This window comes from Pezoporus wallicus, unplaced genomic scaffold (genome assembly GCF_028554395.1).
Source record: "Pezoporus wallicus isolate ANWC-B61680 ecotype Strahan unplaced genomic scaffold, APGP_CSIRO_Pwel_v1 contig_6783, whole genome shotgun sequence".
Lineage (NCBI taxonomy): Eukaryota > Metazoa > Chordata > Aves > Psittaciformes > Psittacidae > Pezoporus > Pezoporus wallicus.
This window is the reverse complement of record NW_026637555.1, coordinates 1742775-1770581: the sequence shown is the minus strand read 5'-3', so window position 1 is coordinate 1770581 and position 27807 is coordinate 1742775. Positions and strand designations below refer to the sequence as shown.

General features: G+C 39.4%; 1 protein-coding gene and 1 long non-coding RNA gene across 7 annotated transcripts in view; one reads left to right on the top strand and one right to left on the bottom strand.

Annotated features, from left to right (window-relative positions):
• The window catches only part of LOC130597656 (uncharacterized), a 135337-nt gene that overhangs the window by 101516 nt on the left and 6014 nt on the right, over positions 1 to 27807 (top strand). The gene's annotated exons all lie outside the window — the stretch shown is intronic.
• On the bottom strand, positions 12 to 19766 carry ZNF831 (zinc finger protein 831). Of its 5 annotated transcripts, none has more exons than XM_057406371.1 (8): positions 19298 to 19766; positions 14979 to 15218; positions 14312 to 14379; positions 6492 to 10764; positions 5518 to 5660; positions 3641 to 3807; positions 2804 to 2955; positions 12 to 1776 (listed from the first exon to the last, which is right to left on the bottom strand). In XM_057406371.1, the coding sequence occupies exons 4-8, from the start codon at positions 10758 to 10760 to the stop codon at positions 922 to 924; spliced, it is 5586 nt and encodes a 1861-aa protein (XP_057262354.1). In that variant the 5' UTR covers positions 10761 to 10764; positions 14312 to 14379; positions 14979 to 15218; positions 19298 to 19766; the 3' UTR covers positions 12 to 921. The 5 variants fall into 5 exon arrangements, with proteins under 5 accessions (XP_057262354.1, XP_057262358.1, XP_057262356.1 ...); XM_057406375.1 differs by having other exon boundaries at positions 6498 to 10764; XM_057406373.1 differs by having other exon boundaries at positions 14316 to 14379.

Sequence of the window (27807 nt, the reverse complement as noted above, 5' to 3'; positions counted from 1 at the left end):
CAAGCACTTGGTCAAATTAAAATATCTTATTATTTATTCACATAGAAACCAGTAAATTTTAGGGTTGGTAGCACAAAACTTTTTGTTAAAAAAAGAAAATGAGCTATGCCATATAGCTTCTTCACTCTCAATAAAGTAACATCATCACAGTTAAGAGTACATAGAAATGAAACATTCCATGTTACATCAGTTGGAGCACAACGTGATGAATATAATGAGAACATCCTTGTTAGAAATGTTACCACAAGGAACTATCAATAGCTAACAGCCACGTTCTCCAACTAGAAATCAAGAGTACTTGAGTAGATTTTGGCATAAAAGGCACAAAACACAAAGCCAAGCATGCTTGTGTCATTTGTCACAAAGAAGCATTGACATTTGTGCAACATGGAAAAGGATCAGCGTTTTTCTGGACTCTTCCAGTATCACGGATCTGTAGGGAACACTAATGCCCGTGTCCGTCCCAGTACAGATGCCAGCAACTACAAGGAAAGAGGAGTACATAGAAGTGGATACACCTGTCCATTCCAGGAGATCTTAGCTTGTGTACTGAGAAAGCCACTGCTATTGTACTGTTAGTAGTAAGTAAATCACTGCAGCCTCTCAGAAACACAGCCTCTGGCAGTGAGCACCTGTGGGGATTGTGTAAGACCACTAAGACTGTAACAGTGTTGGAAACCTCTCATAAACACAGGTTTACCATTTAAATGTGTGGTGCCAGCTCCCTTTTTTCTTCAAATAAACCTTTTTAAAAGGTTTGAGTCCTTGAAAGAAAAGGGTCTTCAGAAGAGAATGCTGCTTATGCAGGGGAATGGCTTTTCAGATTTTAAGGTGCTTCAGAAGTACAGATTAAACATCTGTGGTATTTCCTTCTATAATGGGCTGACATCCTGCAACATCATCTTGTTAGCAGTCTGTCTGCTATATTTCTATAACAAGCCTATCCTCATCATCACTGCTAGTGTCATCATACTCAATTCTGGTTTGCTTCCTCATCATCTCTAAACCTCTCTTTTTGTATGTCTTGGAAGGTGTTGCAGCGTAAGTCTTGAACGCAGGGGACCTGAGAGTAACTGGGGGCTTTTGAAAGGCAGTAACAGCAGTGTCGTGTGGCCTTCCATCGCTGTCTGGCTGCAGGTGGGTTCTGTTCTTTTCTGCACTCCTGGGAAGGTCAAGGATTCTTTGAGAAAAGTTTGCCTGCTCTGGGTGTTCTGTACTGGGTAATTCAGCCCTTGAGACTGCCTCAGGAAAGGACTCTGCTTTTGATCTGAAGAAACATGAACATCCAGGCTTGGAGCTGGGAGTTGAGTTTTCTTTTGGAGATGAACCTGTATTCTCTTCAACTGGAGGTTTCTTCCTTCCTGAGGCCTGTATCACTGGGTCTAATGTACCAAATCTTTGACTCTCTGACTCTCCACATAGTATGTTTTCCTGGCTGGCTTCTAGATATAAGGAAAGAGGACCAGTAGTTTCTGAGTTTTTGCTGTCACCTGTGCCTGTATTTGTAAAATCAGAAGTGCAAGACCAAAAAGAAGGTGCCATTGAGTCACCCTGAACGTTTGGCTGTGACTCCCCTGGGACTGGTCGCTGAAGCGCAAGTGGTTTTGTCACTACACAGCAGATTTCCACATCACTGGTGACCTGCTGCGTGGCTGTAGTAACTGTGGATGAAAAGGAGTGAGCTGTCACAGACATTTCCAGAGGAGCTGTAATGTTCTGAAAAGAGAGGTTCGTTCTTGTGTGTTCCCTGATTTGCCCAGAAATGTCCTGTAGAAACTGGGGGGTGGGAGGGGAGAAGGGGAGAGAAAATAGGTTTTAGATTTTCAGACCAAAGCGATTGCATCCTTTATGAAAGTGGCACAATAACTAAGCTGACTTTGTCACTGGAACCTCTTCTCTCCCAGTGTGTGTGGGAGGTGTAGTAAAGGATATAGTTTTTCTTTTTTCATGGGTAGGTGACAGATCATGCTAATTTAGGGCTCATCACAGATCATCATAATTTAGGGCTGATGGGGGTCAGGGCTTTCACCCCTCATTCTTATGTACTCTCCAGGGAGACGTTCTTTTCATTAAGGTATTTTAATATGCATATTGCAATGATGTTTGTGCAACGTAGAGGGAAAGATTTGTGATGAATCTGTCAGAAACGTTACAGTATCTGAGGTGGCAAGATACATGTAGGAAATAAGATTACTTAGTAAAAAAAATTTTAAGGATTAGGTTCCTAAGTATGATACTACTTATGCTACATGAGGAACTGGTGCTCATGGTGTGTAACAGCAGTGTGGCTTACGAGCTGTTGTCTTCAAGTGGGGCCAGTGAATGCCCAGGGAGGAGTGCAATGAGGGCAAGCACAGAATGCTCCAGGAGCTGTGCTGACACTGCACACTGCAGCATCCTTGCAACACAGCAGATGTGTCTCAGGCCCTCTCTAGCTAATGCAGCTGTTGCTAGCATTGAAACCACAGCAGCACTGGCTTCCACACTGGCCTAAAGATATTCAGTTGGGCACACATTCTTCCATTACTGCCCTCCCCACTTCTCCAGTTCCAAGCTCACTGTCTCTGCCTCAAGATACTCTGTGCTACTTCTGCTGGCACCTCCAACATCAGTGCTAACCAAGTCTCTGATAGCAAGCACGAGAAATATCCTATTCAATTGATGCCAAGATTTTTTTTAAAGAATCTGTGATACGAGGCATGCTCAACCTGAACTTTAAAGCAGCTGGACATGATTTTAGTTATCAATATACTTTTTTTTCTTTTAATAAAAAGTAATATATGAAATAAGGCACAATACCTACTTTTTTATCCATATTGTCTTTTTCTCTAACATGGTTTAGATTTTCAGTATGGGCAGATATTCCTGAGTTAATCTTTCCTTCTTTTTTCTTTCTGCAAAGTGGCTTGTCTGAGGTGGAACAAGATGTTTCTTTCTGCTGGTGTAGGTAATCTCCTATTGAAAAGAGGTTGAAGAAACTTTGACTTTGATTTTTATTCCCCCACATGCTAGAACTTGCTAAATTTTTCATCATATCACTGAACTAAATTCTGTATTCTGGCATTTTCTGTAAATTTTTATTCTAAGTCTAATGTGTTTTCTTGTTTCTTTTATACACGTTTGGTTGGTTTTTTGTTTTTTTCATTTGCCATTACTGTCCTGCAAAATAATATCTGTTTATATCTGCTATGAATGAACACAGGGAATTGTATCTGCTTCCAGATGGTTGTGGCATAAATATCATTTTCATTAATACTGCTAATTAAATGGGGGGTGGTCACTGAAATGCAGAAAGCAAGTCAGCACCAAACTCAGTTCATGCTGCAAGCACACAGTCTTGTTTCAGAAAATGGTAAAGTTGCATCTTAAAACTCTTTAGACTTCTAGTGGAAGGTTATTTTGTGTTACTTCCTTTTAAAGTGCCCTCCTAATTGTCAAATAAACATATGTAAGAAAGTGCATGAAAATCATTGTGCATTCAGTTCCCAAAACTTGCTGGATGTTCATGTTTTTACTCACAGAACATACTGAAGGGCAAAAAGTGGTTTTGCAGTTCCATGTGATGCACATCAGAGAGTGTGTGAACATTCATGCTCGCAAAAATACATTCAGTATATTAAAAAATGTTCAAAATACTGACCTTGTACCTTTGACTGAGGAGAATGGTACTTCTTATACTTAAATTTACAGGGCTGGGATGAATAGCCCTTCCTAAAAGCATCCAGTGTTCTGTTTGGGAAACAATGCTGCTTGCTTTGTCGGTTCATTTTCAGTTGAGCAGATCTGTGTATGTGCCTTCCTCTGTACCTGCATTGCCAATGGCATTGAAAGGGTCAACAATACACATGATTTAAGAGCAGCTAAAGTAGAATAATGCCACATCATCAAGTAAATTTAAGTCTAACAACAAATTACTACTGTGGAGGAGATGCTTGTTTATGTCAACTAAAAAAAAAAAAAAATCCAGGATTTTAGGCGAGAGACCCACAGTTATTTTATTATTTTTTTTCTCAGTAGGATTCAGTAAATCCCAGGTTTGATAAGAGAAAAGGATTCAGGAATAACAGATCCTTTTTCCTGTATGTGGGATTTTGAAACAATATACTTCGTAAAGACTTGAATCGCACAGGAATCACCTGAGACTGCACAGTTGTTGGCTTTTTTAACTTTCAATTACATGCTACCTATTCATCATCACTAATGAACAACATCAACATTTCAGTTCCTCAGAAAGCTCACTGAATAATCCCACTCCGCTTTGTTTTCTGCTCTAGCTAGATCTTTCGGTAACTTAATGATGGAGGCTAAAGTACCTTGCAAGATGCCATTCCTGTATCAGTAGAATCACTCACTATACACAGAGTAGTAAGTAAATCTAAAATGGGGTGTTTATTCTAGTGTTTGGTGTATTAGAAAAATACTCTGCTTTTTATGATTAAGAGTCTGGCCAGTTAGCTACTGATAGGCATGACCTGATCTTTCAGAGCCCTGTACTTAACTGAGTCTCTGAAGCTATTTGGTAAAGCCAGATAAATAAATCCTGAGACCAGCAGAGGAAAAAAAAAATAAAAAAACAAACCAAAAAACCCAGGACAAAAACCCCACCCCAAAACCAAACCAGAAGAAAGCCCCAGAAGAATGTCACTAGACTGGATAATACAGCCCTGAGTCTCCTATTTTTAGTCTTAGGATCATTCAAAATTGCGGTGCTGTTTGCCAAACTAGAGCCAGTGATTAAGTTACTGACATTGATTTGTCCTCAAGGGAGTCACTCCATCTGATTTTGGTCATGCAATAAAATAAGGGGGATGTATGCACACAATACCTGTTTCTTATTGAAGCAATTCATCAGACATGCTGCTACTCCACACTCTTGAAAGATTAGAGGCTAAATCTTCCACTGATAGGAACCCCCATTAAATACAGAGCTGCTGTGCTGATTGATACAATGTGCCTCTGATAGTTTTGTACTCAAATTCTTCCTGCTTTTTATTTAAACCGAATGATCTTTTAAACTACAGATAGTTTTGTTAGCTTGTGTTAGAACTTGATATTTATTCTTCTGCATTCTCTTGTGAATACAAGTTCAGGATACAGATCTCATGAGGACAAAAGGGTCTCACACGCTGCTTTTAGCTGTAACAGATTAAAACCTGAAGTATTTTGGTTCCCTTCACACAAAAGTAAATGCTGACACTTTTGACAGATAAGAATAATTTCTAAAGCACAGTGAGAGTCAACTGACCACTCATCATCTTTCTTTGGTACATGTCTGTTTCGTTTAGAGAAGTCTGCTCCTGATAGTAAACAACATACTGACATTTTTTATAGCTTACCTCTGTGGAACTGCTGCAATGTGGGAGAATCTTCTGAGAGATTTCTCCAGCACCCCACCCCTCTACCTCCTTCCCCCCGATTTTGACAAGGTTGAATTTTGGGAATTTTTCATTTTCTGTGGACTTTTTTACACCCATTTTAGCAAAATTAAATCTAGGGAAGCAGAAAACCACAACTCACCATTTTGGGGTGACTTTAATCTTTTTCTGTTTGTGACTCCTCTTGAGTTTATTTGTTGAGAGTTTTTCCTTTTTGTAAACTACTGTTTTCTTCTTCTGCTCTGAAGTATTTTTGAAAGCACCACCAGGAGCTGCTGAGCTCAACTGTTGAGAATATTGGAAAAGAAATGAAGTACATGAAACTTCTGAATTCATCAACCGAGAGTGGAAATCTGTGCTCTTTTTAAATAGCACTGAGTAACATACTAGTTAAATAGCACAACTCTGGAATTTGTGTGTTAGCTTTTTCTAATCACTTTGTCTGTCTATTTTTATAAAATAAAATTAAAACAACATGCTGCTTTTGTGGTTCTACATAGAATTAGTGTATGTTCTTTCATATTCTTCTTCCTGTACAAAAAGTCAGCTTCGTCTTACAGAGCTGTTCTAGGATATGTACAGATAAACTAGTCTACCTTCACTTACCTAAAATAGAAAAGCTTTCAAGCCTTAAACACTTCATGGGGTATTAATGTGATTTGGTTTTGTTGACATTTCAGTGTATCTGAAGAGTGAGAGATGTAGTCCACAGCCTGTCTTTGACTCCACACATGTCCAAGAATAACAAAGTCTTGACATTAATGGCTACTTAAGTCCTACTCTAATTCAGATATTCATTTAAAGTAAAAAACAGTGAAACACATAGGCTCTTGCAGAAGAACATAAAATATACTCATAAGGGGGAAAATCAAGAAAAGAAATACTCTGTTTGCACTAAGACAGCATTCCTACTGAAATTCTCGAGTGAAAGTTAAATACACAGAAGTATGGATTTTTTCCTGCATCAAATGATTATGTAACTTTTCTTATAAATACATAAATTGTAAATCCTGTATCAACAAATGCCTGTAAATGTCCACTTTTGATAATGATTTTATTTTTCTAATGGGGATTAAGCCAATTACACCCTCTTGAGAAATGAAATAGCATTCTTACCATTACCTCCTGCATCTGTTGTCCTTTAGAAAAGGATGACACCAATGTTTTTAAACTCCTGTTTGTTAAGCCATATGCCAGAGTCTTGCTAATATTTTTCATTTTGAAAATAGAAATATCATATTGTGATAGTGTGCATTCATTGCTAGACTCCTTGTCACAGCCGTGCATGGAGGAGTAAGCAGAGTCTGCACTCCCCTTCTGCTCCACAGGCAGAGGGAGGCTTCTTGTTAAACAACACCAAGTTAACCGAGGTTCAGCATTTAGTGATGGGAAGGTGCTCTTCACGCTTGACACTGTTAAACTTCCAGAGTAGCAAGTCAGATTATTGTGGGGTAGTGCTGGGAATTCTTTACAGTGAGTGGTGAGAGTGTGGCAATAAAAAGTGCCAAAAGAATGGCAAAAATAAGAGGGATTGTCTGCTGAGCTGTGAGCATGCTGTGTAACCTGCAGTGCTGGTGAAATGTCCTTAACACATGGAGTTCCACTCCTGTCCCACCCCATAACTGTTGGCTCTGCACCCTTGCCAGAGGCTGATGGTATTATCAAAGAGTCACTTCTTGAGCAAAGGTGATGTAAAACCTTTCTCTCTTCTTTGATGTCAGCTGATATGAAAAAACCACTTGTATACATAGACGTAAAGCATATTTTCTTCTTTGGGGTTTGGGTAGAGGAAGTAGTTATGCTCACCCACTTCTCTTCTGTTTGCTTTTGGTAATTTAATTTATTTTTGGTTTGTTTGTTTTTCCAAGCATCTCTTACAGCACCCTGCAGCCTCAAGTTTTGGTTATAAAAGGTGTTATCTGTTGCGGTTAAGATATTTGTTGTTTCTGAATTGACTGGTGAACAGAACACTGGAGTTTTCCAGTTTGCATGTACATTCCATCGCAGCTCTCCTCTGCTGGCTTTTTGTCTCACTTCAAATTTTAAAGGGGACCAAAAGACATCATTAGAATGAGAATTGAGTGATGGGCTGTTGGGAGAGTAGGGGGGGTAGGTTAAGGTGTCTGTCACACATGTGCAAGGTGTAATCTTCTGTTCTGATCTAAGCAAAAGTGACAAATCTGAGGCTCTCTTCTCTTGTGGTAGTTTAAGGATATATTTTGGAGAAAAGGCATTTTGCTGTGGAGCTGGAGTTAAATGACCAGATTGCAGATGATGATTTTTAGAAGACACATCAACAGCATTGTCATTGCAAAGCGGTACTTTTACTCCTGCTTTCACAAGACCTGTTTTGACATCTTTATCTGTTGCACTGTGCAAGGCAAAGGAGTTGCAATCACTTCCCCTTGATTCAGGCACTAAAAAACCCACAGATGAACTCTTTGAAATACCTGCTGAATGTGAAAGGTTAGCATCACTATAATTAACAGCTTTCACGGGGAGTTTGACTGTTTTAATATACTTCACATTCTCAGTATCTCCAGTGGATTCATTAATTCCTGTGCTTAATTTTTGCTCCTCTGCTTTACTGGAGAATGTCACTGGTGCTGTGGAAAGGCACTGATTGCTACTGCAGGAGACTCTCTCTCCTTCATTTTCTGTATTCTTTTCACTACTGGGACTAGGGCAGGACATTGAAATAATGTTTTGTGTCTTCTCCACTTCAAATTTCAGCTTTTTTCTTTCTGGTAAATTCCGCAATTTCCCTGTGGCTTCTCTGTTGTTGCAGAGGACCCACTGGGGCATCAGGGCATGCTGGTCAGTCTCCTTATTCCTGCTATAGTTTCCGTAATTGCTTGAAGTGGTTTTACAATCTGATTCAAATGGACTGGATTCTTCCCCAGGGCTTGGTTTTTCCCATTTGCTCCTCTGTACTGGCAAGCAGTCATAATTCCTTCTGCTGGTGTCCAGCTGACACTGTGTGTTTTGAAGCTCAGATCTGCTTGGAGCTAGTAATGTGCTGCTGCCTGCTGTGTGTCTGTTTGTGTCGCTACCCCTGAGATCTTGGGAGGGTTTGTTCATTACAGCCTGGGCACCAGCACTTACTGAATGTGATGTCTCCATTAGGTAGGTTACACTGTCTGCAGGTTCTTCAGAGGACGCATTCTGCAGAATATGCTTACCATTAGCAGAGATTTCGGACTTATCATTGCTTAAACATGCTGTTGAAAGGGAGGAAGGACTGTCGCATACAGAGCTCCTGCCATTGCTTTCTTCAGTAATTTCAGTACTGCTGATTGGTTCCTTTGAATCAGGAGTGAAGCCTGTAATACCTGTAATCTTATTTCCCCTTTGTTTCGTTTTCTTGGCATTTTGACTGCTTTTCATTTTTTGATAGATTTTCTTAAATGTTTCATCACCATACATTTGCCATTTTTCTTGAGAGAACATCTTTAACTTCCTTTGATTGTGTTTCTTATTTTTAGCACTGATTACTTCTCCAGCCCCAACCTTTTTACTCCCTTGCAACTCCTCTGACGGAGGAGAATGATCGACCACATTACTTAATGGCAAATCATCCACTGCTGTTTGTCTGACCAGAGCTCGGGGATGGCTATTAGGAAAATCCACTGAATTTGCAGCGAGACTGTTGCTAGGCAGCAGACTCACAGGGCCTGTGTTTGCAGACTGCTTAGTAAGAGAAAGTGGTTTTGAGCAGCCTGCTTTGTCATGTCCCATTCTTGTGCCCTCCACAAATGGCAGAGAGTTGCTTCGTGTAACAGGAACAGTATCTATGGTTGTGGAGAACTGGGTGGGAACTGAATGAAAAAACATTGGCTTGCATTTTTCTAAGGGTGCAAAGGTAGATTTTGCTGAACAAAGGGAAAGATTCTTCTTCCTATTTGCATCACAGGTTCTGATGTCAAAATGGAAAGAGTCTTTGTATGTATACGGCATTGGCAGATCAATGCTTCCCTGTTTAGAAAGGACAGTTTTTCTAGGCCTAACGTTGTCTAACTGAGTATCATCCACCACACTTTTGTTATGAGAAATAAGCTTTGAAATGTGTTCTTCCAGCCTCTTTTTCTCTAGCATCAAGGCCATAGCTTTCTCAGCTGCATCCAGCTTTGCACTGCTTCCGGAGGTGCAGCTCGAGCTGCTGAAGGCAGTTTCATTTTCCTGTTCTGTGCTGTGTTCATAGAGACTGTGCAATGGGCTGGGTGATGCCATCTGTTGTTCTGTGCTGTCAGAGCGTGACAGATACCCTGAGTCAGTGCTCTCACACTTCTTTAGCTTGCAGTCAAATGGCTTGTAATCCCATTGTTTTTCTGAAGAGGTTGCTTGCTGCCTTTGCAACTGAATATGCTTATTGGCAGTTGGAGTTCTTTGCTCCTGTATCTTCTTTCTCTGGCACTGACCGTTTGGCAAAGCTCCTGGAGATGGCAAACTCTGAGGTTCTCTTTCAGAACCTTTCAGATTACCTTTGGAACTAAAGGACTGATTCATTGTTTCTTTATTTTCTGAAATGAATGGTGTATCGCTTGTTGCCAGCAGTGGAAGGGCATTATGAAGTCTCTTAGTGCCTGTTACAGCACTGGGCTCTGTATTCAGTTGTTTCATCTGTATCCCTTTGTCTTCACAGGTGTTACTAAGTAGTTTGCTGCCTTGATGTGAGGTGCTGCTTTCTGTGGATTTGACGTTCTGCTCCAATGGGCCGCTGTTATCAGAGTCTGAGGGCAGTCTGGTATTGTTGACATGTGTTTGAGTTCTTCTGTGTTTGTACAAATTGCTTTGAGTTTTAAATGCAATACCACATGTGGTGCATGGAAAGGGCCTCTCTCCAGTGTGAGAGCGAATATGTTTCTCAAGGACACTTGGCTTCAAACAATCTCGGCCACAGTGTTTGCAGATGTATTTCCCAGCTTTTTTTGACTTTCCTGGGCTTCCAGTAGATGCATTTACACAAGGATTTGGTGATGACAAAACTGGTAAAGTGCTTACTATGTTCAGCGTTAGAGTTTGCCCAAGCTGTTTCTGAAAAACTGACTGAGGCTGATCTGTGCCTTCTGAAGGAAGAAGTGGATTCAGGATTAGAGGTATGTTGCTACTGTCTAGATTTACACAGCTCCTGCCAGTCACTAACTGACTGCTTGGCTGAAAACATCCTGCCTGGACAGGCTGGTAGAGTGGTATGGTGAGGGCTTTTAGATACACAGGTTGGGGCAGTGCTTGTTCCCGTTGAGGAATCATGCTGCTCTGGCTGTGACCTGAAGAGTTCTGTGCAGGCTGGAGAGACGAGGTTGAAACTGGTTGATCTGCAAGTGCAGCTGTCAAACCCAGCTGTTTCTGTGCCTCCATCTCAAAGTTTATCTGCCATGTGGTCATGTATCTATGAGGGAGGGGAAACAAAACAAGTAGGAATCTTCAGATAGCAAAATAAACACTTTCAATTGCTGGACTAGAAAAGTCAGCCATGAAGAATGTCACAGATCTTACACACTGGTGTTACACAGAAAAAATTATATATTTTTTCAATTAACTTGATTCACCTTTCATTCCTTGGCTAGGAATTAAAGTTTGGTATGTAAAGAACATTGAATATTGCACTTAAAACCTACAGTAAGAACCCAAAGTACTAGAAATAAATCCAAGTATCAGATTTGCAAATGGAGGCCCTCAGGCCCCCCCAAATATTCCAGTGTTAATTTTCTGGAACGATATTCCCATTACATATTTATACCATGTTCTTTAATTTAAGAATTTACATTAATATATGTTAATATAGAAACACAGAACAATTAAGGTTAGAAGGAACCTCAGAAGGTATCAAGTCCAGACACCTGCTCAAAGCAGAGTTAGCGCTGAGGCCAGATGAGGTTGTACAGGGTTATTACCCAATCTGGTTTTGAAACCCTCTGAGGATAAAACCTGCACAGCTTCTGTGAGCGACCTGTTCCAAACACAGGACACGAAACATATTATGTGTGTTTACCCAAAGTAAGTGAGGCTTTACATGCTGCACAGGTGATGCAAAAAGAAAATATATGAACAAAATGAAACTTGTGTCTTGTACAAGGGAGATGCATATAAATATGTATAACAGAAAAGATGGTATCAGAGGCAAATAATGGGATAAATTAAAGCTCTCTTTTGTGTAGCCCAAATTAATTTTCTGTAATTAAAGTCAATACTATGATATACTGCTTGGGTTTAGACGCTTCCAATTCCAGATTAAAACATTTTGCAGACACAGTTTTTGGAAAAAGTTCTTCTGAACTCTGTCCAGATATAAGCAGGGTGCTGCTGGTCCAGACTACTTCATATTTTAACAAACGTGTATCTTGGCTGTTTTGTTAGAAACAAACTAGGAAACTGTCCAAATAAGCTAGCAGAAAATTATCTCGGGAAGAGCTGATGGAGGCATCAGCATAACCTCTTGTAATTACAGTTTGGGTGAGAAGTAGAAAGTGATCTGTGAATGTTTGTTCAAGTTCTTATTCAGCTGTACTCACAGCTCTGTATCCACTGGCTGTTAGCAGTAATAGGCTGTTCTTGTGCAAACAGTCATAAAACCCCCATTTGAAATAACATAATCAGTGGTGAAATGTGAAATCTGCAATTTGTTGTCTTACTGCATAATCTGTAGTGGTGTTTCTGTGCCTTCCTCAGATCATTTTATTAGGTGATCATTACAGAGAAGCAGTACTGCTCAAAATTGTTTGAAATTGGGACTGGTTCCATATGACATGCACACACGCGATGTTACCCCTAGTTAAAGCAGTATCTCTTTCACACAGGTAGTGAGAATTTTGCAAATAATTCACATAAAGGAGAAATGGCAAACTCAGTGTAATCATTTTGGAGTATTCCTTGGTTATTATTAGAGAGGTTAATAAAGCTGGTAAGTTGATATAAAGTTGGATGGAGATCCAAGAGAAGTTCTGTTACTTCACAACTGAAAATATAATATCTCACTCACGTCACAACTGAAAAAAATGGGAAAATAATTTTCTATTAATGATCAAATTAGGTCAGTACAGGTTAAGGTCAGTAAGTTATATGCTCAGTACTAAATGTAATTAGCATCTCATTAAGTCAAGTAGGAATTCAGGTAGTTTTCATATGAAACATACACACCATTGACACCGAAAAAGAAAGCAACCCTCTCGGTTATTTTCTGCAAAGGAAAGGTTTTCCATATTAGGATATTGCCTTTAATACAAATTATTATTTCATCCCTATGTTTGGCTCACAATGCAATTGTAAATATTTCCCTCCTTGAGCAAACACAACACTAAGGTACCAATAAACTGGCAGCTATTGCTTTGTGCTCCCCACTCTGCACCGCTTCTGGAAGTTGATGCTGCCTGGCAACTTATGTTTCACAGCCAAGGCTTCTTCCAGTTTCTTTCTGAAACTTGCTTATTGCAAGAACTGAGAAAATGGAGGGAAAAACCAGCAAACACAGTCCCTGGGATGTGTCCTCTGACTTGCCTTCTAGTCACAAGCAAGGCCATTAGTGCCTCTGCATCCATTACGTGCATCAATAAAACTGCTGCAGAGCCACTGTGTGCAAAATGAACTGATCTGCACACAGCAACATGTTAGATTTTTCCTCTGCTCCAAAGTCTCCATGGACTTTTCTTGTCCACTCCAGAGATTTCTGGAGCAATCACTTAAGTGGCTTTGTAATGTAGCTATTAACTATATTGATGAACAAATGTTAAAAGAAAATGGCTTGTTAAAGGAATTAAGTTGTCATCCATATTCTGCAGTGTGGTTAACACTATGGGATAAAAGTGGATTTCTCTAATTTACAAAGTGAGGTTATAGACGTTTCAAGTCCATTTAAGATGGTTCTTAAGCTATACGGTCACCTTTATTTATAGCAATTTAAACACAGCATACAATAAAACCAGCAGTAAGTGATTAGACACAAACCAATGATACTCATAAACTAACCAGGCAGTAGTTCTCCCAAAGATGTGAAAATAAAGAAAGGTTGAGGGGAAAAAGCACACTGCAGAGACAAGACTCTCAGAAGAAAAGTGAATTCTGAATACCATGTAGGTAGAACATGTAACAAGTACCACAGAGACAAAACAAGCCATTGTATTGATGCTCCCCATCTTCCCCTGGACAGAAGTGTGGAAATGTGGAATTTACATTTCCATCCCAATAAGCACACACTATGTTCTGTCTCTGAATATCCTCATGCACATGGGTAGTTGAGGGGCCCTTCAAGACCAGCCTGTGTTTTGGTAGGACTGGCAGTGGATGAATCCTGTAGTTCCAAGGTACCAGATTCTCTGTGTGATTTTGCTTATTCTGGTAAATTTCTGGGACCCAAAATACAGGGCAATTCTGAGAATCATTTGAGTGCTCTGTAATGTTCCACAAAGACAATACCTAATGATTACAGAAAATTTAAAGGGAGGTTTTAACTAATGCTAAACAATTAAACTAAATGGTGACACACACTCATTACTTCAAGAGTTTAATAATACATTTCTACCAGCTGTGGCAGTTTGCTGCTTTTCACAGCAAACAAAACATACTTTCTTCCTAAGTGAAGCTTCTGTGGCTTGCATTCTACTGTGGCAAATATGATCATACTTTTCACAAATGTCTTTTATATACAAAAAAAAAGCCACTCTATTTCTTTGTACATTCACAAAAATAGCTTATCTCAAACTAATTGTACCCCAAGGCTAATTCTCAGAAAAACTTCCATTGATGATTGTCAGGCTCTGTTACTGAGCAGGTACCTGATGTTCTGAGCTCAATTTGTAACTTGTGGCATTGAACTACTCATGTAAAAACTTGATCCTGATTAGATAAGGAAAAATTAAAAATTAAAAGTAGGATTTGGCCAGTCCAAAATTTTCTAAATTAGTTTCTTAAGCTATCAAAACTTCTTCAAAAATTCCACTTACATACAATTACTTTGTTCCTAGCTTGAATTATATCTTCAGGTACACTGGACAGGTAGGTCTGTGGAACACTGAAAAATCAAAAAGTGGAGTAGTTTTAGATGGCAGGCTTATTCTGTATATAAGTATAAAGTAATCTAATAAGAGGGGAGAGTAGTACAAAAACTCATTTAAAATCCAACGTGTTCCTCTTTTGTATATATTTTTTCCTAAATTACAAATGTATTTTACAAAGTTTGCTTCATTTTATCAGCACTGTTATAATAATCTTGGCTTATACAACTAAAAGATTTTTGTCTTCTACATGACACACATAAATGCATGGTCGACGGCCCATCACTGTTACTAAAATCATTAAATAAACATATAATTACTTATTTCCTGCACTTACATATCATTTTGGAACACGCCATTGAAAGGAGTGTCATAGTCTTGAAGCAGATGCAGCAATCAATCCCCTGGCTTGGTTGGCAGGTATAATCTCTAGACATGATAGCATTATTTTGTAACCACAGAGAAGCAGCTTTTCAAATTCTAAACATACATAATATGCTATATTGGAAGTCTGCCTTTTTTAAAAGCTTTTGGTGCTCCCTACCTTAAATATACCACCAGAGAGCATACAGAAGTGGAATCCCCATGAGTCTCTAAATAATTTCAGCTCACGTACCTTTTATTGAGCCGGGCATCAGCAAAAGAAGTCTCATGTCTGTCAGTACTTGATGCAAGCAGAGAGAAACGAGGACAAAGACTTGAAACAGATTAGAAGTAGGAAGTTGGGTTTTTCTTTTTTTTTTTCTTACTTTGCTGTCACTGTAACAACCTTCAGAAAACAGGAAGAGATGAAACAGAAGAAAATGAAGTAGCATTTCACTCTCTTCGTATCCTTTATCATTGTTCATGTACGAACCTATAAACAGAATCAACTGTCTTCAAAACACAGGCATTTTATACACCGTACACAATCATATCATTCAGTGACACACACTGCCACAATGGTAGATTGTTTTTCTTTATACCCTTACATATAATTTGCTGATAACTTTACTGTAAAGATCTCTCTTAAAATGTATTGGAAAAGAGGAAAATGGTAGAGAAAGACACTTCCTACTTTTGAAATTATAAATTTATCCAGTATGGGTATTAGCCACCAGCTTCCTTGAATGGTGCTCTGCATTAGGGTAGAAAAACAGTAGCCAGGAGGGAAAATACTTTGAAATGTTAAAAGTGTTTAGGTCATGTTCAACAAACTTCCCTAAAATTTCTGAAAAGCTATAGGGAAAACAGGATAGGGGACAGTCAAAACAAGTGAGAAGAGGTTTAGATTTTATTTGTGGGTTTACTTCCCAACGAGCGCCCAGGTAAAGCAGGCAGCAGAGCCAGCTGTTCTTTAGGCAAATGCCATTTAAAATAGAGATTACAAATGACCACGTCCTCCTGCTATTAGACTGAATCCCAAACTGGAATATGCATTCCCTATTATGTTACCATCAGCATATCTGGCCTGTAAAAATGCCTTAGGAACACTGTATTATGGAAGATGTAGCTTTTAACCTTACTCTGATGAGCGCCTCTCCAGTTCAGATGGCTGCAGCCTGTATTTTGTGAATTGGATAGTGGTGAAACTGTAAAGTTAAGATCGTCCACTATCCACCATAGTGGAAGCTCTTTCTTTTAGTAATTCAGATGACAGTCTAATGCCAGATGTATCAGTGGATCTTCACTCTGTGCAGCTTTTTTGATCTTGGAGAGTTTTGCCTGCTGTTTGGATTGCTCTTAGTTTGTTTCTGGACCCTATTTCAGTAGGCTTCTAATTTGGGAGGTGGAGAAATATTTTTGTCTTATTCTTCCTATCTTTCTTGCCTGTCATTTAGTTATTCAGGAGACACACACACACACACAAAAAAGCCCTTTCACAGGGCCTAGTATTGTAGCTTAAAATCCTTCTAGTTTCTATTACACCCTTAAGTGCTCCCAGTAATTGGTAATAGCAGTGCAAATGCTCAAAATCAGTGAATCTAGAAAACTACTTGACACTGTGAACTACTTTACAATTACTCATGCTGCTTATCCACAGACTCATTCTGTCCATATGGATAAAACTACTTGCAGCAGCTAGTTTCAGCTCTCCTGGGAGATACTTTCCTAAAGGAATGGATTATCACATATAAGTGAGATCTTCTGGAGGAGTAGTGCATGCTACAGTCAACAAACTAACAGAGAAAAAAAGATGCACATCTTAGAATAGAATCCTGGCAGGAATCAAATCATACAAACAGATGATTATGGGCATTTTACATAACCAGTCACAACTAGTTTCTCTTCAGTTTTATCACATATCTGAAGTCCATTATATTTTATTCCACTTTGAGACTATTATTATTTTAAGTTAAGGTGAACTTAATTAAAAGGAACACTTTAAACAGCCCTAATAATTACAGCAGAATGCTGGAGCTAGTGACAACTCTAAAACATATATAATCTTTTAAAATTCATTACTTAGAAGACTCAGTAGCAGATCAAATTCTAAATGCTGAAACTGAGAACTTCTTATCCCGAGAGGCTTAAAGAAGCAATAATTGAATAAAGCAAGTTACAACTAAAGCAAGTGACTGCATGGATGTTTACCACTATCACACAAGTTTCAGAGCTTAGCAAAGTCTTTTGAAGCTTGATCTAAAATCTCTAAATCTTGAATAAGTGACTGGAATCCCCTGGACTCCACAGCATCCTATGATTCTTCCCATTTACATGGATGCTGTAATGGCTAAAAGTATTTGAACTGTACACTTAATACAGAGGACCAGTATTACACTGCATTAGTTCTATTTGAAATTAAGTGATTTTTGTTTTCTCTGACTAACCAATCTATTTTTGGGCATCACTTCTTAGGCTGGAATCTCTATGTAAGACTACTTATATTCATTTAAGTTCAAAACATTATCCTGCTTAGAGAAACCTGATTAACTTCAGTTGGCTCAATATACAGCAAAATATTTGGCTTAACTATCTGTGAAGACAAGCCTACTGCCAGGTACTACACAGTAGGGAGTATGTGGTGCTACACTGTACTTCACTCTCAATTCAGATCTTAAACCCACACACCATTGGTGTGCATTTCTAGGGTCCAAGAACCTGTGGAAAGGGTTCCTTCAGGAGTCTGAAGCCCTGCATCCTTCAAAGATACTTAGAGGGTGTTAGTCAAAGATGTGATCGAGTGAAAGTAGCAATAAATATCCTATACTAATAAGGAAAGAGATTTTAAAGATCCCACCAACTACACGATTTAAAGTACTTTACAGCCTTAAATTAAAAGAAAGCAATTTACAGGATTGTAAACTAATAATTTTTCTTATGAGGACAATGATGCTAAGGACAGCACACAACACCTTACCGTCAGCAGAAGATACAGATGCTGGAATCATCGCTTCCAGTTGCTAGCCTACCAGTGACGGCTAGCACAAGGTGCCAGTGTTCCTGAACTCCCTTGACTGACTGAACAAAACTTCTACTTAAGTATTAATATAATAAAGTAATAGTGACCCACAGGTGCTTTATACACTACTGGTTTAATGAAAAAGAAAAGTTTGGGAGTGCACCCTACCCACTTTCTAGTTCTCAATTCAAAATAGCAAAATGGAGCTCATACATTTCCGGATCAGCCCAGAAATGACAGTTAATCTTGCTTTACTTCAAAAATGTTTCTGCCTTTGCCCTTGTCTCAGTTTGACTTCATACCTGAAATGTCTCAGAAGTAGTGACTTCACCTTTTCACTTGCTCTTAAGGGATGTATCCGATCTTACAAGGCTGCAAGTTTCACCAGCAGTGTGCACACTGCTATAACCATAGTAGCAAAGTTGAGAGCCTCAGTCCCCTGCAGAATGAGGCTGAAAATGTGTGACTGTCTCATTTCCTGAAACCCTCACAGGCTTTCAATGACAACATTTCTTGCTCAAACTGTGACTTTCAGAAATCTTGCTACTTGTCAAGAAGTCATTGGTCCTGAAGTTTTGCCCTGCTTCATATTAGAACAAAACAACTAGGAATCATCTTGATTGAACTTAGAATTTCTTGTACCATATTCTGAGGAAAATATTTTTGACATTGCACTTCCACAGTTGTGTGGTATGAGCAAAACTGGTTTATTTATTTTTTAAACACTGTACCAGAACACAGTATTAAAACCTGTGAAGTAGAGTGTGATCTCTAATACCTTTCCTTCACTCTAGAATAGCACGCTTTGATCATTAGTATAGTTTTCTATCTTTTTGGTTCTCTTTTTCTTGAATATCCATAAATGAAAACATTCAAAAGTCTTAATAAGAACATTTTTAGCTAAAATACATTTTAGAGTATAAGTGAACATTGTGTTGGCCCTTTGATCTCTTCATGCAATTTGTATGAGAGAATATTTCCTATTCTACTTCTCATGCTGGCACTTTTCTCAGGTCCAGCCATAAGAAATGCTTTCTAGTTTATTTTCTGTCTTTATTTAAAATTGACACTACTTCTTTCTAAAAAGAAACTGATTGAACACATCTGTTGGTTTTTAGCACTGTTGTTGGCTTCACAATGGACAAAAAATAAAGGATTGTTAGTGCTTACAAAATCTAAAAACCTCCAAGGATTTCCAGGCTTTTGTCCTTTGATCAAATTCACTCCTGTTCATGTCCCTTGTTAGGAAAGAGTTAACAGCCTCCAGCCAGCAGTCTATAATCAACAGGTTGCTCTAACAGAAAATAATAACCCTAATCCGTCTTTTAAAGTTTAGGAGGTTGGACTAAATGATGAAGGAATAGTGATTAAAGCCCTCTTAAAAACAGAAGTGGGGACAGGAAAATGCTGTGTGTTACAGGAACAAATCTTTCTCATTGCTAAGTGAAAGAACCATCACGTTAAGAAAATGATAACTTTTAAATTTCTGTCTCGCCATCGAGAATTTAATTATCTCTCTGTCTGTATAGAATGATAACAAAACACTTGCTAACCTTTTGGTGGCCAATTCAGAGGCAGCTGGAGAGGTTCAGGTCTCTGGAATAGCGTTGGAAGAAAAGCAGCATCCTGTTTTCTTTTTTCAGTGTCTTTCTCTTCTCTTTTTTTTTAAGCATGTGAAAATTGACAGGTGGGTGGTGGGGTGTGTGCGGAGAGAGGAGGGGGTGAAGCCAGCCCACGCCTGGTGTAGGAAGAGTTTTAATGGCCGATGCTGGTAATATGGTTTGCTGCTACAGTGTCTGCACTACTGCAGCTCTGTGTGTGGGCGTAAAGAAACGACACGACTGGGTTTGAAACCATTACACTGAAGATTTGCAAACAGTTAAAAACATAAAAACAACACAACCCCATCAGGCACAAATGAAAAATTATTGCTGCCTTTTCTGTCATCTTTCCCCGAGGTTGCTTTGGTGGGGTTTACGTGTGGCGTTTTTTTCATTTAGCAGATAAAATCCAGTCAAGTTTTTTTTCTCAGCGTCTAAATTAAAAAAAGAAAGAAAAAGGTGAATAAAGTATTTAGGCAGGTTTTGGTTTCACCCAGTGACCACCTGGTTATGGGGTTTGCTGCTTTTTTTTTTTAATTAACCTAAAGACCTTGTATTCCAAAACACAGCCAGATTTCCACAGTAAAAGTATTCAGAGGACACTTCTATTTCTGCCTTTTATATGCTAAATAGGTACCCAAATCTTGAAAGCACCAAGTCTTATGATACAACAGACAGAGCAGCCACTCCACAACCAACCAGATAGGAAATCTTAGACCATGAAAATTCCCTTGAATATTCCACAAAACACAGCCAAGGAGAAATGGGACATCCTGGCAGCCCATTTGTGTTTGGCAGTCCAGCAGTGTGACAGGCTTCCTCATCCAAATCAGGCAGAAAACAGTGTTTGTTGTAACTACTGCCTATGATGGATACCAACAGGAGTGAGACAGAGGAACGGTTCTCTACATTATCATGGGAGTGAGAGGAAAATGCTATTCAAACTAAAATACAATTGCTATTACAGTATCACAGTATCACAGTATGCTAGAGATTGGAAGGGACCTCGAAAGATCATCTAGTCCAGTCCCCCTGCCGGAGCAGGAACACCTAGATAAGGTTACACAGGAATGTGTCCAGGCGGGTTTTGAATGTCTCCAGGGAAGGAGACTCCACAACCTCCCTGGGCAGCCTGTTCCAGTGTTCCGTCACCCTCACTGAGAAGAAGTTTCTTCTCAAGTTTAAGTGGAACCTCTTGTGTTCCAGTTTGTACCCATTACCCCTTGTCCTATCATTGTTTGCCACTGAGTAGAGCCTGGCTCCATCCTCGTGACACTCCCCCTTTATATATTTATAGACACTTATAAGGTCACCCGTCAGTCTCCTCTTCTCCAAACTATAGAGACCCAGCTCCCTCAGTCTTTCCTCATAAGGGAGATGCTCCACTCCCTTAATCATCTTCGTTGCCCTGCGCTGGACTCTCTCCGGCAGGTCCCTGTCCTTCTTGAACTGAGGGGCCCAGAACTGGACACAATATTCCAGATGCGGTGTCACCAGGGCAGAGTAGAGGGGAAGGAGGACCTCTCTCGACCTACTAACCACCGCCCTTCTAATACACCCCAGGATGCCATTGGCCTTCTTAGCCACAAGGGCACAGTGTTGGCTCATGGTCATCCTGTCGTCCACTAGGACCCCCAGGTCCCTCTCCCCTACACTGCTCTCTAACAGGTCGTTCCCCAACCTATACTGGAACCTGGGGTTGTTCCTGCCCAGATGCAGGACTCTACACTTTCCCTTGTTCTATTTCATCAAGTTACGCCCTGCCCAACTCTCCAGCCTGTCCAGGTCTCGCTGGATGGCAGCACAGCCTTCTGTGGCGTGCAAGAGAATGTGAATATAAATGGTTATGAATACACTGGGTTTGGGAGAGACAGGTGGAAGCCTTTTATCAGACAAACAAGAACACTTCTCAAACATAGTTTTGACCACAAAGACTTAAATGGAGACAAAACAGTTTTAGGAAGAAGCTTAAAAACTTCAAGAAACCTTTATGACTTGGTAAGGGATGAGCCCTTCTTAAATGCCTGTATTCATGTATGTATGAGAGAAGACATCCAGCTTGAAAACCGTGTGCTTGGACACAAGGTGTATGCATTCTTGAATGTAATGGTTTAGGTGTGCATTTTCTCAAATATTCAAATGAGCCCCAGATCAACCAGGATTTCTATTGCATTTGGTATTCTGCTGACAGAGAACAAAAAGCAGGGCATCTGGATACACAGGCAAAGGGGAATGGGGAAAGAGAGGAGACACTTTGTGGTGCTTATATTGCTGTTTAGTGCTATATAGTATCACTGGCAGTTCTTCACCTCATATCCTGGCCATGGTGTGAAGGAATCAGCTGAGAGATCCCAGTGTCAAGGACCCAGAGCTGAATGCCAAATCCTTAGAAGTCAGTGTGTGAGTAAAAACAGCAAGACTGGATTTGAAACTACTAATCCCAAACTTTAACAATGAATCTGATAAAGGCAGTTATCTCACTACATATGAATCTCACTACAGTGAATTAAAAACAATCTTCAGTTTTATATCTACCTGGTACAAGTGCCAAACAAGTATTACTACTAATACACAGAAGCACAGCCTGACTTGCTATTAAGTGGGGTCTGGCTACTAGCCACAGTAGAATCATAGAATAGTTAGGGTTGGAAAGGACCTTAAGATCATCAAGTTCCAACCCCCCTGCCATGGGCAAGGACAGCTCACACTAAACCACGGCACCCAAGGCTTCGTCCAACCTGGCCTTGAACACTGCCAGGGATGGAGCATTCACAACCTCCCTGGGCAACCCCTTCCAGTTCCTCACCACCCTCACAAGAAAGAATTTCTTTGTTTTATCCAATCTAAACTTCCCCTGTTTAAGTTTGAACCTGTTACCCCTTGTCCTGTCACTACAGTCCCTAATGAAGAGTCCCTCCCCAGCATCCCTATAGAAGCTTTCATGTATACACTAGCTGAGGTCAGCTCCAGCAAAAATTTGCCAGAGAAAAGTCTGTGGCCTTAGCTGATCAGAAAAGTGTGTGTTTAGAAAAAGAAAAGAAATATGGCTCCCATAAGGGTTATATTCATGCAGACTGAGGGCAACTGTATAATATGCTGTAGATTGCAAACTGAAATTGCTTAAATCAATTAAGTAAAATGGGTAATTTCTCTAGCACTGTAAATTTTTGGTGTGTATAGAAGTGCAAAAGACAGGTTTTACCTTTCGTGTTACTTTGTTTTTCTCTAAATTCTAAATTAATCTTTGTGTACTCTCTGCTTAGTGAAAACACTTTCTGCCCAGTTCACCCTGTGCATTGTTAGTGAGTAGTGTCATTTGAATCCGTTACTATAAGTCATATTAAAAAAACCAACTAATTACAATTTTCTTGACCCAGTTTGAAAACTGTAGTAGCAAAATACACAGCCCAAGGCAGTAACTCTAAAAGGTGTGTGTTGGTTAGTTTTGTTTCAGTATGTCATGAACAACTACGTATAGTGACTCTAGTAGTTGTATTTCCAAGCCACTGCAGCATTCATCATTTCTGCCACAGTACTGGCCACTTTGCTGCAGAAAAAGTAACATCTGGAATGTCTGAATGTACCTAATCTTCCTCTGAGGATTAGTCCCATGAAGAATCATTACATAATATTGCTATCAGTCATCACACAGATGTTGTGACTTTTATAGATGTGAACTCCTAAGTTTGAATGTACAGAAGTTGTGGTTCACTGCAAAATTTCCATTTGACCAAAGGCACATTTCCACTATGGTACTTAACATGGGTTTTTTTTTCCCCAAAGATCAAGCTCTGTAAATTGACAGAATCTTTTAAAGCAATTATTAAGAATCTGAGAAAGAATGAAAACAAATATAATACTTACAGCAGGAGGAATGAAAAGCATTCTAGAAAATTGACATCCAACTATTGACTGAATTTCAATACTGCATAACATCTATTACGACTCATATGGCACTTTGGTCTGTTTGTTGAGACAGCAAGAACCACCACCCTAAAGAGAAATGTAACCCCTCATGAATTGGTCAGGCCCTACTGAAAAAAAAAGTCCAAGAGAAAAGAACTTTAAGGCAAAAATGTGCTTGAACAGCGAAAGGGAGACAGCTTCATGAGAAGCAAACGTAGGTCTACTTGCCAAAGAAAAGCCAGTACAAGGAGAAAAAATAAAACACAAGGCAAAAGTAATAGATCCCATAGGGAATTAGACTCGAGGGCTGCTGAGAAAATGCTAAGGCAATCACAAAAATGAAAAGATTCAGCTGGTTGTGCTTACAACTTGAATGTTTCCTAAGAATTGAATTTCTTCTTTAAAGTGCTTGCATTATTTTCACACCCATGCAGACATGGGAGGGAAGGCTAGCCTCAAACCATCTCCCATTAAAATCCCACAGAGCTTTTTTGGCAATTGAGATTTAATATGTTTTAGGTAAGGCTCTAAATGCTGAATCATCATCATACAGGCTTGATTTAGGGCTTTATTTGGTTTGGGTTTTTAGTATTAATTCAGCATAAGCAGGTCTGGTGAAGGGCTGTTTTATGGATTAATTCACAGCCAAGAAAAGACTTAAACATCTTAGAGAAAAAGCAGATGTGTGAGTCTAGCTTTGCTTGTAGAGTACCAGGTGACAGGGTAGATATGAGGAGAGCTATTACTCCTTGCTTAAGTCATTCTTTTGCTGACAGTCAGAAGGTTAAAAAGTGAAATATGCTATTGTGCCTTCTCTACAGAATGTTTTGCAGAAGGAACATGAAAGATCTTCCCAGGTCTTTTAGACTGCTGGAACTATAATATTTTCAGGCTTATCACTCACAAATATGAGTAATTACAATTATGATGCACTTAAAAGCAATGTAGCTTTCAGAGTAACAGTTGCTGCGACTCAAAAAGTCACCAAGGCTAGCTGCTTTTTGCACATGTACAAACTATAGTCATCCTAATTTTTCCATCTGTTTCTTGTTTGTCGTAGAAAAGCAGATAACTCCAGGGTTTCTGACAGTATTCGGAAATGCTCTAAAAGCCACCAGCTACACCAGCTTAAATGTACTTTACGGAAAATGGGACTAGAATTTGACAAGGTCATTGATCATTTGAACCAACTTTCAGATCAATGTCAAATATCATTAAAGCATCAACTAGGACTGTAGAAACAGCAGTCCTGTCACCATGACCCCAGGCCAGTACCAGTCACCGAAGTAAGCCCATGTTCCACACCATGCAGCCAACTCAACTATTCTTCTGTTGTTGTTGTTTTCCCCATAAGTTTTTATATAGGTTTATGTGGTTTATGTAGTTCTATGTAGTTGTGTTTTTTTCTCAACATGTTGTCAAGGAAACCTTACTTTCTTGTAGCTTAGTATCCAGCTCTTGATTGCTACAGACACAAAACAATTTAGGATTTTGAACTGATTGATATACTTTCCCACCTCTTAGAATGCTCTTAATTCTATACGCTGGATAGAGTGGAAGGAAAACCTGGTTCTTGAAGATTCAGTCCTTCCAAAATGCCTGTGGGAAATCTGCCAATTAACACTTCTATGTATTAATTTTATTAAATTATTTTACATTTTTTATTTTATAATCTGTATAAATATTTTTACATTCTATCCACTGAAAAATAGCCGTATAATTTTACTGGTATCCTATTAACTTACCTCTATCACGATTCCTCTCATTTTATTGTCTTTGAACAATGTTGAGTTCCTCTTCTTTTGGATTATGTGAGAGTTGCCTGATAAATTTTAGTAATTAAGTTAAAGTTGCACATTCCGTGTATCCCTTTCTTTCTTGATCTTACCTAATATTTACACAGTTCTTCACTGGGAAAAAAAGTACTCTATGTATAATTTACACAGAATTTATGATGCACTCCAGGGAACAGCTGCTCTTCAGTGCCCAGGTGTGCGGTAGTAGTGCCCACTCTGCCCGTGGTTAGCTTCCTGTGGAGCACACTACTCACACCCCCATGGCAAAGCACTAGGTCGGTCTCAGGGTTGGCACCTATTGATTATGTCTCGTCCGTGCTGCCTGACAAGTTCTTTAAGTATGCTGTATAAAACACTCACCTGCTCCGTGCATGCCACACAGGTGTCCCGGTTCTTATCACAGGCTTGAGCATGCCATTCGAATTTTCACCCGCATGAAGATGATCAGTGAAACATACAGAATGGCTCACACTACTGAATAACTTCAATATAAAGGTGGGAACTGGTTGTGTGAAAAGAGTACTTGTGGCTTCCTGTCAGAGTGAAGTATATGATTGCACTGGACTTGTATTTCAGTTGTATATCATGGTAAAAGGTATTTCTGTCATTCTCTCCTTTGGGTTTCATGGAGCTATGCTTCTATCTGTTGTCAAGGAAACACCAATTTTTTTTCCCCCCCTTGCTCATTAATGTCTGCATTTTCGTTTCCATAGCTACAAAGCAACCTGTGTTTTAAAATAGCAGTAATTGGATTACCGTGGCTTTTTGTATTTTATTGACACCACTAATGGCTCCCATTTTCAAAAGCAGACACCAAAAGTGTATCAGCAGTTTTTCAGCTATTAACATTTGTTATCTCTTTGTCCTGAAATACTGGGTACATGCTAAGAAAAGTCTTCAGCATCCAAACACTCACTTCACCCAGCCTCAAGACTCTGTAAATGGGACTCAAAGTTATTTAGTTCTTGACAGGAATGGGCAAGCTGCTGTTGGATTTAAATGCAATTTTCTGCCCATGCTAATAAGTTATATGCAAAACTGTGGAGATTTCACCTGTTTGTTCTTCTGTTACAAGTTAGTAAAGATTCCTTAAATAACTGCAATCAAATGTGACAGTTAACTTTTAATTGTAGGTTTCCCAGACCATGCTTTGCTTCTGAAGTACCAGGTGATAGGGTGGTAATGAAGAAAGCTCCAATTACTCTGGGCTGAATGAGCATCTCATTGGCACAAGCTGTATTTCCAAGCACCTGTTCCACAATGCCTTCATCTTGGCACAAAATATGAGCTGAAATTACTGAAAATAGTCTGCTTTTCAGTTGTATTAGTTTTAATTTCTGATGGGCACCTGCAAATAAATGCAGAGGTTCTGTTGTGGATCTGGGGGGTGTTAACCCCAACATCCATTATGAATAATCTGGGAGAATTTTTACAGCCAGGTATCTAGCCAACTCAGGATACAGGAACATGGAAAAAGCACAAAGAATTGAGAGCACCAGTGGTGCTAAAAACTGGTATTACTTAGCAGGGGCATAACTCATGTTTTCTTAAGAGAAAAACTGAAACTCCTAGACAGGCTGTTCCACGTGTCTGTCTGTATGCAACACTCCTACCATGCTGAAATTGTTACTATGCTGTCTTTTAACACTTCGAATTTATTTGCTACAATGTACTTGCCTATTTGAAGTCTCTACAAAGCACCATAAATCCATATTCTGTACTTCTAGCCTTCCTTTTTGGTATCTCCCTTTCCTCCTGCCCCCAGCATGGCTTGTCCCACACTCCCTAATTAGGAGTCACCCCTGTTGTGGCTGTGCCTGGCCAAGCAGCAGGGTTTCTGCACTCTGTCTGCTGAGCCCCAGTCAGCAGACACATACTAGTCCCACAGTCTAACTTGATTAAAATTAACCCACAGTTTAAAATGTTGCAAGAGGACAGAAAGAATGACTGGATATCACCTGTTTTTTAGAAATACAAGCTAAAGAGAGTCACCAGCCTAAAAAGTCTAGATATAATAAAATAGTGACAAGGGTTAGACACAGATAAGTATAAACAAGGAAATCCCTTTAATTTAAATATTAGTTCCTACTTTTCCTAAGGACTTTCTGTGCATCCTTGAGGCTTAAACATTATATTACCATAGAAACAGTATCCTGTGTCATTGTGGACCTTACTGTAGCTTGTGCTGTTATGGAAACAGTCATCTGAACAGCTGTCCTCATGTTATATATTTCAGTTATTGTGTTTGTAAAGATCCATTTCTAGACTATCCTTTCAGGATTCATTTTAATAAAAACTAATTCTCTAAAGTATTTAACAATTTTATAAACACCTTAAGGCTGCTCTAAACTAAAAATACAACATTAGAACAGAATTTATATTAAGATTACAGTGTCCTTTCAGTAATTACCTTTCCAAATCTCTGGCATCTGCAGAGGTTTGGGGGCAAAGATGGTCTGTCCTCCCCAGCAACCATTAGTAAAACTATTTCAGGGAAACAAATTTTTTTAAGCCACGTGTTCTGGGCAAGGACTCCTTTGCATGCCTGAGTGGAAATACGAAGGCACTGTGAGGAACTGGGGCTTAGTTGGTTGAACTGGGAACTGGGAATTCTGAAACTGTAATTCAAGGTGAACCATTCTTCCATCTTGCAAAAACCATCTAATATCTTGAAAAAGATACATGTGAGTTGGAAGCTCTACTCCCACTATTTTGTTCCTGGGAATTGAGTCCTTCGCTGATCCTAGAGCTTTGTGAAAG

Bases quoted from the DNA above. Each gene is read 5' to 3' on its own strand.
- ZNF831 (XM_057406371.1), bottom strand. From the start codon at position 10,760: ATGACCACATGGCAGATAAACTTTGAGATGGAGGCACAGAAACAGCTG. The intron at 5,661-6,491 runs GTAAGAATGCTA...TATTCTCAACAG, and splicing joins AACAGATGCAGGAGGTAATG to TTGAGCTCAGCAGCTCCTGG. The intron at 3,808-5,517 runs GTGAGTTGTGGT...TTGGCAATGCAG, and splicing joins ATTAAAGTCACCCCAAAATG to GTACAGAGGAAGGCACATAC.